A 12,476-nucleotide genomic window follows, 5' to 3' on the forward strand; every position below is an offset into this window, starting at 1 on the left:
TCATTCAGTCGTGTCCAATTCTTTGCACCCCCATGGACAGTAGCCTGCCAGGATCCTTTGCCCATGGAATTCTTCAGGCAAGAATATTGGAGTGGGTTGCCATGCCCTCCTCCAGGGGATCTTCCCTACTCAGAGATTGAACCTGGGTCTCCTGTATGGCAGGCAGATTCTTTACCATCTGAGCCATCAGGGAAGTCCAGTTTACTTCTAATACTTTCATTTTTCTTTATGGAATAGAAATTAATGGAATATGGTAGCCATGAGGGGCAGGAGGTACATAACAGATTTAGTGTGATAAAAAATTTATTGCTATAGACCATGTAATAGGTAAAGCATAGTTATGTAATGAGATACCAGTTAAAATCTGAAATTATGAGCAAATGGTGCTTGAAATCTGCCCATCCTATACTTGCTTCAGAAGTGCTCCCTACTGGGAGTATAGCAACACATGACACAGAGCACAGAATTGTTCCAGAGTTGGTGTTGTAGAGCTTGTGTGCTAGTATGATGGTCATTTTGAAGGATAAAATATAAATTTAGCTGAGGAACCATGGTGTTAAGAATTGTATGCAATTCTTAAAAATCTGTTAAGAACATTTCCATTTGAGGACTATAATTTTTTTAAAAAATTAAAATCAGTGCTTTCCATGCAATGGCAATCTTCCTATAGAAGAGTGTGATGAATACCTTTCCTTTGAAAAATAGTGTTCAGCATATTTTATTGACTTCTAATGTTTGCAAACTGTTTATTCCCATCTATGTGAAGTATCAAAATTATTCATATTCATGAGAATGGAAGCTTTAAAAGCTCATCTTAGAGTTTTTTGCCCTTGAGACTGGTGTGGGAAAATCTGTTAATTACAACAGGGAATTTTGTGTCTCTTCCACCTAACAGTGTGAGATGGCAAACTGAGAGGATGACAAGCAGACAATGAGAAACATTGATAAATTCACAACTGAAAATTAATTTGTCAGTTAAATGTGTCAGGCTGATTGTCTGAAGTTATTCTTTTTGGAAAGCAGAAGACTTAGGTTTACAGTAACAATTTCCAAACCCAGTTTCAAAGATGCAATTAAGACCTTTCCACTACATTGTGTTAGCTAAGACTGAAAGATGAAGATCAACTTGGGACTTTTTTCCTTCTACATAAATGTATGAATGAATGGCTAAGACTTCCTATCCCGACTAATTTGAGCAAGTGACTATCCTGACTCCTAGGTTCAGAATTACAAGTCAATGATCTCTGGAAAGACCTCTTAATTACATGAATGCATGATAATGTTTAGAAACCTTTGTCCCAGAATGGTTTCCAGGTCACTTGGACTTAGGTTAGATCCCTAGAGACTGGAGTCAGAAATTTATCTGTGAGATAAATATTCCAAGTTTAGAAACAGCTCTTCCTTACCTATGCTGTGCCCTCATTCATGAACGTCTTCCTGTTTTAGGAGTCTAGGTTTCAAGCCCTTGATCTGTCACTTGCTAAAACTGAGTGTATTGGTTAGTCTTTTTTCTCTTGCTGCCTTCAAGTTCTAATGGAGAAATATACCATTAATGCAAAAGTGCATAAGTCCCTTGTAGTTCTAATTTCTTTAACTGTGTATGGTCCTACTATTTGATCTTTCTGATGGTAATGAAAGTGAAAGTGAAGTTGCTTAGTCGTGTCCGACTCTTTGTGACCCCATGGACTGTAGCCTACCAGACTTCTCCGTCCATGGGATTTCCAGGCAAGAATACTGGAGTGGCTTGCCATTTCCTTCTCCAGGAGATCTTCCCAACCCAGGGATTGAACCCAGGTCTCCTGCATTGTAGGCAGACGCTTTACCATCTGAGCCACCAGGGAAGTCTGGTAATATACCTGCTTAAAATATAAGGCTAGAAATCCATGCCCGCAGAACTGGGAGAGGGCCAGATAGTGAGGAAAGTTCCGATGACTATGCCAAAGCTCCTCTAACCAAGTTTGGAAGAATCTTCCCATGTTATACTTTGGATGAAAATTAAGAATGATGAACCAACTTGACCTTTGTGATTTCTTATGCTTTAGAATGGTCTAGAAAATACTGTAACCAACATAATCTTGTTTAAACTTCTGTCCAAGTATCTAACACTAAGGACAGTTTAATCTTGAAAAGCTTATTACCATATGGACTAAGTCCCTTCTATACTCCTAGGTCACTCCGATGCCTTGAGCCCAGTTCCCTGCCCCTTTTGAAACACCCTGACAACTCTTTCCCGAATTTCTTTGGTCTTAACTCCATATACCATAGGGTTAAGAGCAGGTGGAAAGAGCAGGTACACGTTGGCCAAAAGAATGTGAATGTGGAGTGGAACATGGTGACCAAAGCGATGGGTAAAAAAAGAGAAGAGGGCAGGTGTATAAGAGATTAGGATGACACAGACATGAGAACCACAGGTCCCTAGGGCCTTGGACCGAGCTTCATGAGATGAGAGGCGAAGGACAGCTCGTGCAATGAGGAAATAGGAAAGACCAATGCAAAACAAGTCCACCCCAATGACCAGAAGTGCTGCCGTCAGCCCATAAACACGGTTAGGCCTGGTGTCTCCACAGGCTAGCTTCACTACAGCCATGTGCTCACAGTAGGTGTGCGGGATCACATGGCTTTGGCAGAAGCTCAAGCGCTGAATGAGGAAGGGGCATGGGAGCATGAGAATGGAACCTCGCACCATAGCTACCACCCCAATGCGGGCAATGGTGGTGTCAGTGAGGATAGTGGTATAGCGGAGTGGGTGGCAAATGGCCACATAACGATCGAAGGCCATGGCCAGCAACACAGTGGATTCCATCATGCAGAAAGCATGAATGAAGAACATCTGTGCCAGGCAAGCAGAGGCAGACATGCGTCCAGCTCCACACCAGAGGATGGCCAGCAGCTTGGGAACTGTGGAGAAAGAGGCAGCCAAGTCAATGGTTGAAAGCATACACAGGAACAAGCACATAGGCTTGTGCAGGGCTGGTTCAGTGGCAATGACCACCAGGATGGTTATGTTACCCACAATTGTGGCTGTGCCCAGGAGGCACACAGGGAGTGAAAGCCACAGGTGGAACTGTTCCAGACCTGGGATGCCCATGAGTATGAAAACAGAAGAGTCCAGGGAAGTATGATTAGGAGACTCCATGGTCTGGCCAAGAGTACTAGGCAACTTCTTGGGTCAGAAACCCTCATACAGTATGACATCACCTAAGGAAACAACACAGAACAGGGATATGAATAAGCTAGACTCGCATTTCTCTTTCTTACTCCACATTTGTATTTAACAGAATACAAGAGAAGTAAATTCTCCTGTTCCTTAGTAGACCACATATTGCATGTGCATAGTCACAGGATAAGAAAAATCAGGGAAGAAACTTTTTTATTTTGGACTTCACAGAATATCCTTCCTTACAATGTGGATGAATTTAAGAGATACCAGATAGCCCAAATATGCAGAACACGATCAACTATTGTTGTTTGTTCTCAGAAACATAGGGATTAAGAAGAGAGAAGATTGGTGACAAGCACTATTCTATCAACAGGTTAAGACAAGTAAACTACATGACTTCCACAGAAGGTGCATAAATATGGCTTATTCCGTTAGATATTTATGTAGAGTATTGTTGGACACACTGTCCCATGAACTTATATCCGAGGGGGCAGAGACAGCAAAGATCTCATGTTCTGATCTATTTAACTTAGGATCTTTTCATTGCTAAATTAAAACTCATTGAGGTAAAAGTTTTTATTGTTCCAAAAATGTGAACATTATTTATATGCTTTGAGCTGTCTAGATCTCCACCAAATATTCAAGTGACAGTGTATTCTAGATTCTTTTTTTTTTTTTTTGCCTTCTCTTATTTTTTAAGAGAGGCAAGAATATTTTAGAGATACAGAATCTTAGAATTTTTAAAGCTGGAAGGTGTGCTCACACACACACAAAAAAGGAACTTGGGACCCATATAACTGGGAACAAATCTCTTACTGACAGTATTGCCTTGGACAAGCTAATTTTCCTCTAAGACCAGATTTCCATTTCTGGTCTGGAATATGGTAATAATACTTTGTAAGGATGTTGAAATGTAAACACCACCTTGTACAGTGTGTGGCTCATAGAAGGTGTTTAGTAAACAATGTCATTTGCTAGCTTTCATATTAATAGGTCAGTGACCTCATATCCTATCTTAACACAATTTCCTTAACCTTCTATTTATTAGAATCGAATCTTATCTTGAATATTTATACAGTGAGAATTAGAGGGTAAACCTACTGACAAAAATGCATATTCATTATAACTGTTTTCTGTATGACCTCTACAGTTAAATGATGATCATTCAGAGACTGGAAAACAGCTTCCCAGTCTGATCTCAGCTACACTATATGCCCTCAGCTCTTACTTTTATGACACAGATTTGCTCACTGAGCTAATGTGAAGTGCTCAACACGGATAGTGGAGCAGGAGTCAGATGGTGAAAGCAGTAAACCTCCACTCACAGCACCGCCCCAACCACTTAGTTTATGCCAGACATCCCTATGGCTTTCAGTCTCTCACAGATTAACTCACCCTTAGCCCTGATACTTATTTAAGGACGGTTCTCTGAGTTTCCTTCCTACTTCTTAAGTCACTGACTTCATGTCTTATGACTTTTTTTCTTGTAGAAGTTGGGCTTATCACGTATTACTCATATCACCTGACTAGATTGGCTCATAATTTGATTGACACAAGTGAACATGACCTGTAGTTCCTGTAGTTTTCATCTAAGGAATCCCAAACTTTATGCATGCCACCACCTTCCTAAGGCCATGTCACTTGGAATCTATCATACCACTCTCTCCCACTATCATCTCATCCAGCTCACAGGAATAAACCCCCATCTCACACCATCTCTTACATAAAATATTTTATGATATTGACAAATATTTGGGATCATTCTTACTCATACCTCAGTTTGAACCTGGTCTTCTGACTAAATTTCTAACCCAATCTTATTGTGACATTAAAGCCAATGCCCTCAGTAAGATAAAAGTTACAACATCACCATTTGGCAAAACATAGGTTGGAGAAAACTTTCCATGCCTGAAACTGCAGCACAAATCAAAGCCTGTCATTCTGTCTGTGTAAGAGCACAGCTAAACTGGCATAGCTCTGGCAATTGTAAGACCATTGAAACATGAAAGAAGTCAACAGAATCAATAAGGTTCTACTGATTCCACTGCCCAATATACTGTTGTGGATCTCTGCAAAGTGTCACCATACACACATTCCTCTCAAGTGCTTAGTGAGTAATTCTTTCTTAGCAAATGTCTTGAATTTACTTCATAATGCCTCCCATTTCTCTGGTTTAACTAATAAATCATTTGCTACTTGCTTTGTTGAAGGCTCCCCACTCAGCTTCCCTTTCCAACTAAAGGGCTTAATGACAAATTAAAACTCCCATTTTAGGAAATCTGCTGAACAAACTCCAAATTAGATTACATAGAGTTGTTATTTAGCAAAATCCCCTTTCCATACGTCTAAATCTCACTTTCTCTTCTTTGAAGTAAATTTTCCATCACCATCAACACAGAAAGATTTATCTTGAGGACTAAGAAATATCTTTCTCAGAATCTTTCCCTAACCCAAACTCACATAACTGCAGGACAGCAGAGAAGAGAAGGCACAACATTGTAGAAATATTCTCCGAAGATGGAAAGAACATTACTAGTCTCCCGCCCTCAACTTTCTGAATACTGAGCCCAGAGGTTGTTATGCTGATAAAATCTGTCTCACAGTCCCACTTGGGAGTTAGGTGGATTGCATTGCGTATAAGACCAGAGCCATCTAGGGCGCATCTGTGTTTCCTAGGAAATGGAACATCCAAGCCTTTCTTTTCCAGATGATCAGATCAGATTATAGAGGTGAAGCTAGAGGCTTTTGTTAAAGAGTCAGGGAAGGAGTCTGTATCCTTGGAGTTCTTTCTCGATTTTTGCTTTGTCTTCTTTCTAATTCTCCACTTCTCAGAGATGGGACTATTTATCTAAGGGCACCTAATATTTTTAACTTGTAGTTACAAGTGCTATGGTTATCTGACCTGGATCCCTGTTTCCAATGCAGCTCCATTTTCCAAGGATCCCAGGATGTATATACTTTCTCTTTCATGTCCCTGTTTATCCCAGAGTCATTCTGCTTTGTTTACTTTTCCCTGAGACTACACTGTTATAGAGGATTTACTGCACATGTCCCCAGACTGGCCACTGTTAGATAGCTGCAGAGTAATTTGTTAGACACTTGCCTTTTTTTTTTTAAACTGTGCACGATGTAGCAAGCTGGTAATGGAATTCAGTAGGAAATTATACTGGTATCTAAGAGATGTGAATACTAAAAGCAGCTTTTCACCATACGAAGTAATTATATTAAGAAGTCTTATACATTAAACATTACTAAACCTCTATCTATCTCCTGTTGTTCTTTGCTGAGAATTTATCAACCGTGCTAATCTCAGTGAGGGCTTCCTAAGTGGCTCAGTGGTAAATGAGTGGACAATGCAGGAGACGCTGGTTCAGTCCCTGAGTCAGGAAGATCCACTGGTGGAGGAAATGGCAAACCACTCTAGTATTCTTGCCTGGAAAATCCACTGGACTGAAGAGCCTGGCAGGCTGAAGTCCATGGGGTCATAAAAGAGTTAAACATGATTTAGTGACTAAACAACAAATCTCAGTAAACTGTACTGTTAGAGAGCTCCTTTGCATTAAAACCACAATCCTGTCTTCTCTGGGTCTAATTCACTCTTGGTAACAATACTCTCAGATGGAAAGAGTTTACTTATTTGATATAACTTTACCATTCATAGAATTTACTTACCATGCGTCCCAAGACCCTTGAACAAATGCCTTAAACTTCTATTCCCAGTAAACCAGCCCAAGCCATCATCTAGGGCCTTATATTATGTGGGGATATTCCAAGAATTCTCTGTAGAATTATGGTCTCTATCCATAATTTACTGCAAGATTTAGTCTCCTTATCACCATTCTAAATGCTTCTCCTCTAGTCCCACCATATTCAAACAGATCATTTTTCATTTGTAGACACTTCCCACAACTAGAGTAGATCTATGTTCAATCAACTGCATGCATGCTCTTGATCCTAGTTCTGGAGAGTTTCTCCAAAGTCAACAGTTTTCCAACAGTGTTCTTCAAAATTACCTGTAGCTCCTGTTAAGACACAGGTTTCTAGTCCATACCCCCAGAATTTCTGATTCACTAAATTTGGAGCAGGGTCCTAACATGTGCCTTTCTTATGACTTCCCAATTAATGCAAATATCACTGGTAAAGGAATCACACTTTAAGAAACACTGTTTTAAGCAAATGAACTTAAAAAAAATTTTTTTTGGTTGGATTTTTCTTATCAAATTGTTCTATGGTCTGCACTTCTGTGAGTGCTATTGGATACTGTAGCTATCATAAACACCTTTAACATGTTACCTTAAAAACCTAGAGCAGAACAGACTTGTAGCAACTTTTCTTTCCTGAAAACTGCCTTGAATGTTCTCATCTGTCTACAGCTAAAAGTAATTTAGAGAAACTTTCAATCCATTTCACTCCTTTTAGTTAAATGAAAAATAAAAGTAAAACAAGGGGGAAATAAAGGTTTGCAATGCCTTTGTCCCCCCTACCAAGTCTAGGTCTCAGCAAGATACAGGGAAAGTCCTGGGTGGTGCATTCTCTGGAGCTTACAGTAGTGCTATGGTGTGTCAACTTGGATAGTCTAAACTACAGTTTGAGAGGGGGAAGTTGCCCCTTCTATTCCTCTTGAGTTCTTATGGCCAGATGAATAATAAAATTGGCACATAAAGATTAGCAGGAGAAAAGGAAACAAATTTAATCCATGTACATTGAGGTTTTGTAGCAGCAGACCTTAACAAATGGCCAAGCAGACCGTTTTTATACATTTAGAGCAGGAAATTATAAATTTGTGAGGAACTGATAAGACAAAGAAACTTAAAATAATTAATGAGGAATCTGAACAGAGTGTGGGCTTGACGTAGTAAATAAGAAAAGGAACAGTATTTCTTTATATAGGCTTCTTGGCCCCAGTATCCTGTCTCTGGTGAGGAGGTTGCCATTCTGACGTGAGAAACTTATTGTTTGCTTTCATGGAAGGAGAGAGGAGGGTTAAAGTGTATCTTTACCTTTTTTTTTTTTTTTTGAGATCCTTCTTTATTATTTTCAATTTATTTATTTTAATTGGAGGCTAATTACAATATTGTGGTGGTTTTTGCCATACATAGACATGAATCAGCCATGGATATACATGTGTCCTCCTATCCTGAACCCCTCTCCCAACTCTCTCCCCACCCCATCCCTATGGGTTGTCCCAGAGCACCAGCTTTGAGTGCCCTGCTTCATGCACCAAACTTGCACTGGTCATCTATTTTACATATGGTAATACACATGTTTCAATGGTATTCTCTCATGTCATCCCACCCTCGCCTTCTCCCACATAGTCCAGAGGTCTGCTCTTACATTGTGTCTCTTGCTGTCTTGCATATAGGTTCATTGTTACCATCTTTCTAAATTCCATATGCATTCGTTAATATACTGTACTGGTGTTTCTCTTTCTGACTTATTTCACTCTATATAATAGGCTCCAGTTTCATCCACCTCATTAGAATTGACTCAAATGTGTTATGTGTTCTTTTTTTTATAGCTGAGTAATATTAAAGTTATGACCAACCTTGATAGTATATTAAAAAGCAGAGACATTACTTTGCCAACAAAGGTCTGTCTAGTCAAGGCAATGGTTTTTCCCATGGTCATGTATGGATGTGAGAGTTGGACTGTAAAGAAAGCTGATCGCCGAAGAATTGATGCTTTTGAACTGTGGTGTTGGAGAAGACTCTTGAGAGTCCCTTATACTGCAAGGAGATCCAACCAGTCCATTCTAAAGGAGATCAATCCTGGGTGTTCATTGGAAAGACTGATGCTGAAGCTGAAACTCCAATACTTTGGCCACCTCATGCGACGAGTTGACTCACTGGAAAAGACTCTGATGCTGGGAAAGGTTGGGGGTGGGAGGAGAAGGGGATGACAGAGAATGAGATGGCTGGATGGCATCACCGACTCTGTGGACATGAGTTTGAGTGAACTCCGGGAGTTGGTGATGGACAGGGAGGCCTGGCGTGCTGTGGTTCATGGGGTCGCGGAGAGTCGCACACGACTGAGCGACTGAACTGAACTGAACTGAATATTCCATTGTGTATATGTTACCACAACTTCCTAAGATCTTTACAACCTTGAGACATTTTTTTGATTTATTGTAATAACCAATTGAAAAAGTATGTAATTCCCTTTCCAAAGACTAGCGAGGGGGGCATTCTCTGTCCCCCTTCTGATGTCTATGTCAGAAGCTTTCTATTCTTTTTCACATTAATAAAACTGCTACACTAAAGCTCTTGAGTGATCAAGCCTGGTCTCTGGTCCCGAAGCTAAATCTTCAGAGATCATGAATCTGACATTGTTCACCATAAACTATCAAAGTGTATCTCTTTCACTGCTGTTTCTTAAGTAACTTGTTTTATTGAAATATAATTGATCTACAATATTATATTAGATTCTTATGTGCAACATAGTAATTCATAGTAATTCAATATCTTCATAGATTAAGTCAATTTAAAGTTATTATAAAATATTGGATATATTCCCTGTGCTATACTATGTAATCTTATAATTATTATTTTATACAAAATGATTTGTACATCTTAATCCCCTATCACTATCTTATCCCTCCTCCATTGTCTCTCTTCATTGGTAACCACTAGATTGTTCTCTATGTTTGGGAGTTTCTTTCTGTTTTGCTAGTCATTCATGATAAGTTACCGGAGAAGGCAATGGCAAGCCAATCCAGTACTCTTGCCTAGAAAATCCCATGGATGGAGGAGCCTGGTAGGCTGCAGTCCATGGGGTCGCTAAGGGTCGGACACGACTGAGCGACTTCACTTTCACTTTCACTTTTCACTTTCACACATTGGAGAAGGAAATGGCAACCCACTCCAGTGTTCTTGCCTGGAGAATCCCAGGGACGGGGGACCCTGGTGGGCTTCTGTCTATGGGGTCACACAGAGTTGGACACGACTGAAGTGACACAGCAGCAGCAGCAGCATGATAAGTGATAACATTGTTTTTGCCTTTCTCTGATTTATTTCACTGAGCAAAGTATCCTCCAGGTCCATTGCACTAAAAACTTCAGAAACATTACACATTAAGGTGATATTTAAGATAATGAGTACGTCAGGTCCCTTGCAACGATACAATACTATTTAGAAGCAGACATAGAATTAGAGAAATAAAAAACTGAAACAAATACAAACTTTCCACCAAGATAGGAAAAGTTTATCTTGGATCATTCACAGAAAAATTTTGTCTGCAGTTAGCAAACATGAACACATATGTGAAAGTTATAAAGAGACCCATGTCATAAGAGTGGTGCTGTTAAACAGACATAGAAAAAGATATCTTGGCTATCCCCTTTCTAGTTTATAAAGCAATGAAAGTGCAGTCATATTTGTTCTTCATATAAGCTAACACATGCAACACACACTTCTTCATGGTCTCCACAGTTCATCTGGAGATACAACTGGATCTTGGATGGTTGGGCAAAGGTATATACAATTGTCCTCATTGTTCATTTACTCACAGGTAACGTGATCAGGACTTATAACCTATGAATGTCTTCTGCACAGGCATTTGGCCACCTTGACCTGTATATCCTTTGTCTTCATGCCATAGATGATGGGATTGAACACTGAGGGTAGAAGAAGGTAGAGATTGGCAAGAAGAATGTGGGCATGAGGTGGGATATTGTGACCAAGGCGGTGGGTGAGGGAAGAGAAGAGTGCAGGCACATAAGTGATAAGGATGACAAAGAGGTGGGCTGAGCAGGTGTTAAGGGCTTTGCAGATGGCATCTCGAGAATTGAGACGTATCACGGCCTGCAGGATGAGACCATAAGAGAAGCCAATGAGCACTAAATCAAGTCCCACCACAAGCAGAATCACAAAGAGTCCGTAGATCCGGTTAGGCCTGGTGTCATCACAGGCCAGTTTCACCACAGCCATGTGGTCACAGTAGGTATGAGGAATGACCATGTGGCAGAAGGTCAGCCTTTGCAGTAGAAGAGGCATGGGCAGGATAAGAATCACCCCCTTGGCTAAAGCCATCAGTCCCAGGCGTCCAACTAAGGAATGGCTCAGAACTGTGTTGTAGTGTAGTGGCTCACACACAGCCACAAATCGGTCAAAGGCCATTGCAACAAGTAGGGCTGATCGTACCACGGATGTTCCATGGATGAAAAACATCTGAGTGAAGCAGGCATTGACAGCTATGTTCCGATCATTGAACCAGAAGAGGCAGAGGAGCTTAGGCAACAGAGCCAGAGTGGATATAAGGTCAGCTACCATCAGCAGAGCCAGGAGCAGGTACACTGGTGTGTGAAGTGTGGGCTCCCTGGCCACCATGAAGAGGATGGCACCATTGCTGATGAGGATAGCCAAAAACATGGAGAGGAAAGGAAGAGATAACCACAAGTGCTGGGCCTCTAAGCCAGGTATGCCCATCAAAGTGAAGGTCATAAGGTTGGAGTGGTTGAAGATAGCATAGTAGAAATTGGTGGTGGTTGATAAAGGAGGTTTTGACACTTCCCAATGAGACATGGCCATGTGCTGTTTTTTTATATCAGTTTGGCTTTCAATGACTCAAATTGGTGTTCAGAGAAAGATGGAAGAATACCTCTTTGGAAACATGGAGTTTTCAACATGGCTTCAGTACTATCAAAACATCATTTTCACACTCACTTCTTTATGAGCCTCAAGCTTCTTTTCTGTATAAGGAATGTTGTAATGGACTTTAACTCTCACCTCTTCCAGTTCAGCAATTCTCTACATCAAAAATTTTGTCTGAAATTCTGAGTAAGAATAGGAGAAAAGATTTTCAACCTTGATTAAAAGATGGAAGAACATGATAGAAGAACTGTAATATTCTCATTGGGAAGTTTCCTACAGAAAGGAAATATGCTTACCCTTTATTGCAAGAGTGATGAGTTGTTGGGAGTCTCTGTTGAGTTTCCTTATGTGTTATCCTTCCTTCAGAAATCTAGTCTCTGGTTATGATCCTGTTTCTCCCCACTGGATTCCTCTGTATCTTTGGACAAAATATCATAGATATATTGTCTTAATGAAGACAGCATCAGCTTGCTCCTTTTGTAGGATGAACCCTGACAGTTGTATTTTCTCTTTTTTTGTAATGCAAGTGCTTGCCTTGAGCTTTCATTGCCTAGGTATACACTTCAGAGATGGCTATCTCACATAAACACTTTGGCAGCCAGAGGACTAGGTGAACAGGCAACCAGGTTCCTTTGTTTTAGATATCTGGCAATTTAGGTCCTCTTTTTTCCCTTTCCCCACACTTTAGATTTCTGCTCCTATGTTTTAAATTCACCAACAAACAGTGA

General features: G+C 40.4%; 2 protein-coding genes across 2 annotated transcripts; both read right to left on the bottom strand.

Moving 5' to 3' along the window:
• Nucleotides 1-2,170: 2,170 nt before the first annotated feature.
• On the bottom strand, nucleotides 2,171-3,136 carry LOC129553872 (olfactory receptor 52P1). The gene has a single exon (XM_055422570.2). It carries the CDS (start codon nucleotides 3,134-3,136, stop codon nucleotides 2,171-2,173), a length of 966 nt encoding a protein of 321 aa, XP_055278545.1.
• A 7,553-nt stretch (nucleotides 3,137-10,689) lies between these two features.
• LOC129554217 (olfactory receptor 52P1-like) lies at nucleotides 10,690-11,679 on the bottom strand. Its single transcript, XM_055422822.2, has one exon. The coding sequence runs from the start codon at nucleotides 11,677-11,679 to the stop codon at nucleotides 10,690-10,692; it is 990 nt and encodes a 329-aa protein (XP_055278797.2).
• Between the last annotated feature and the right edge of the window lie 797 nt (nucleotides 11,680-12,476).

This window comes from Moschus berezovskii, chromosome 14 (assembly GCF_049115385.1).
Source record: "Moschus berezovskii isolate FMDL1 chromosome 14, NW_MosBer_1.0, whole genome shotgun sequence".
Classification (NCBI taxonomy): domain Eukaryota; kingdom Metazoa; phylum Chordata; class Mammalia; order Artiodactyla; family Moschidae; genus Moschus; species Moschus berezovskii.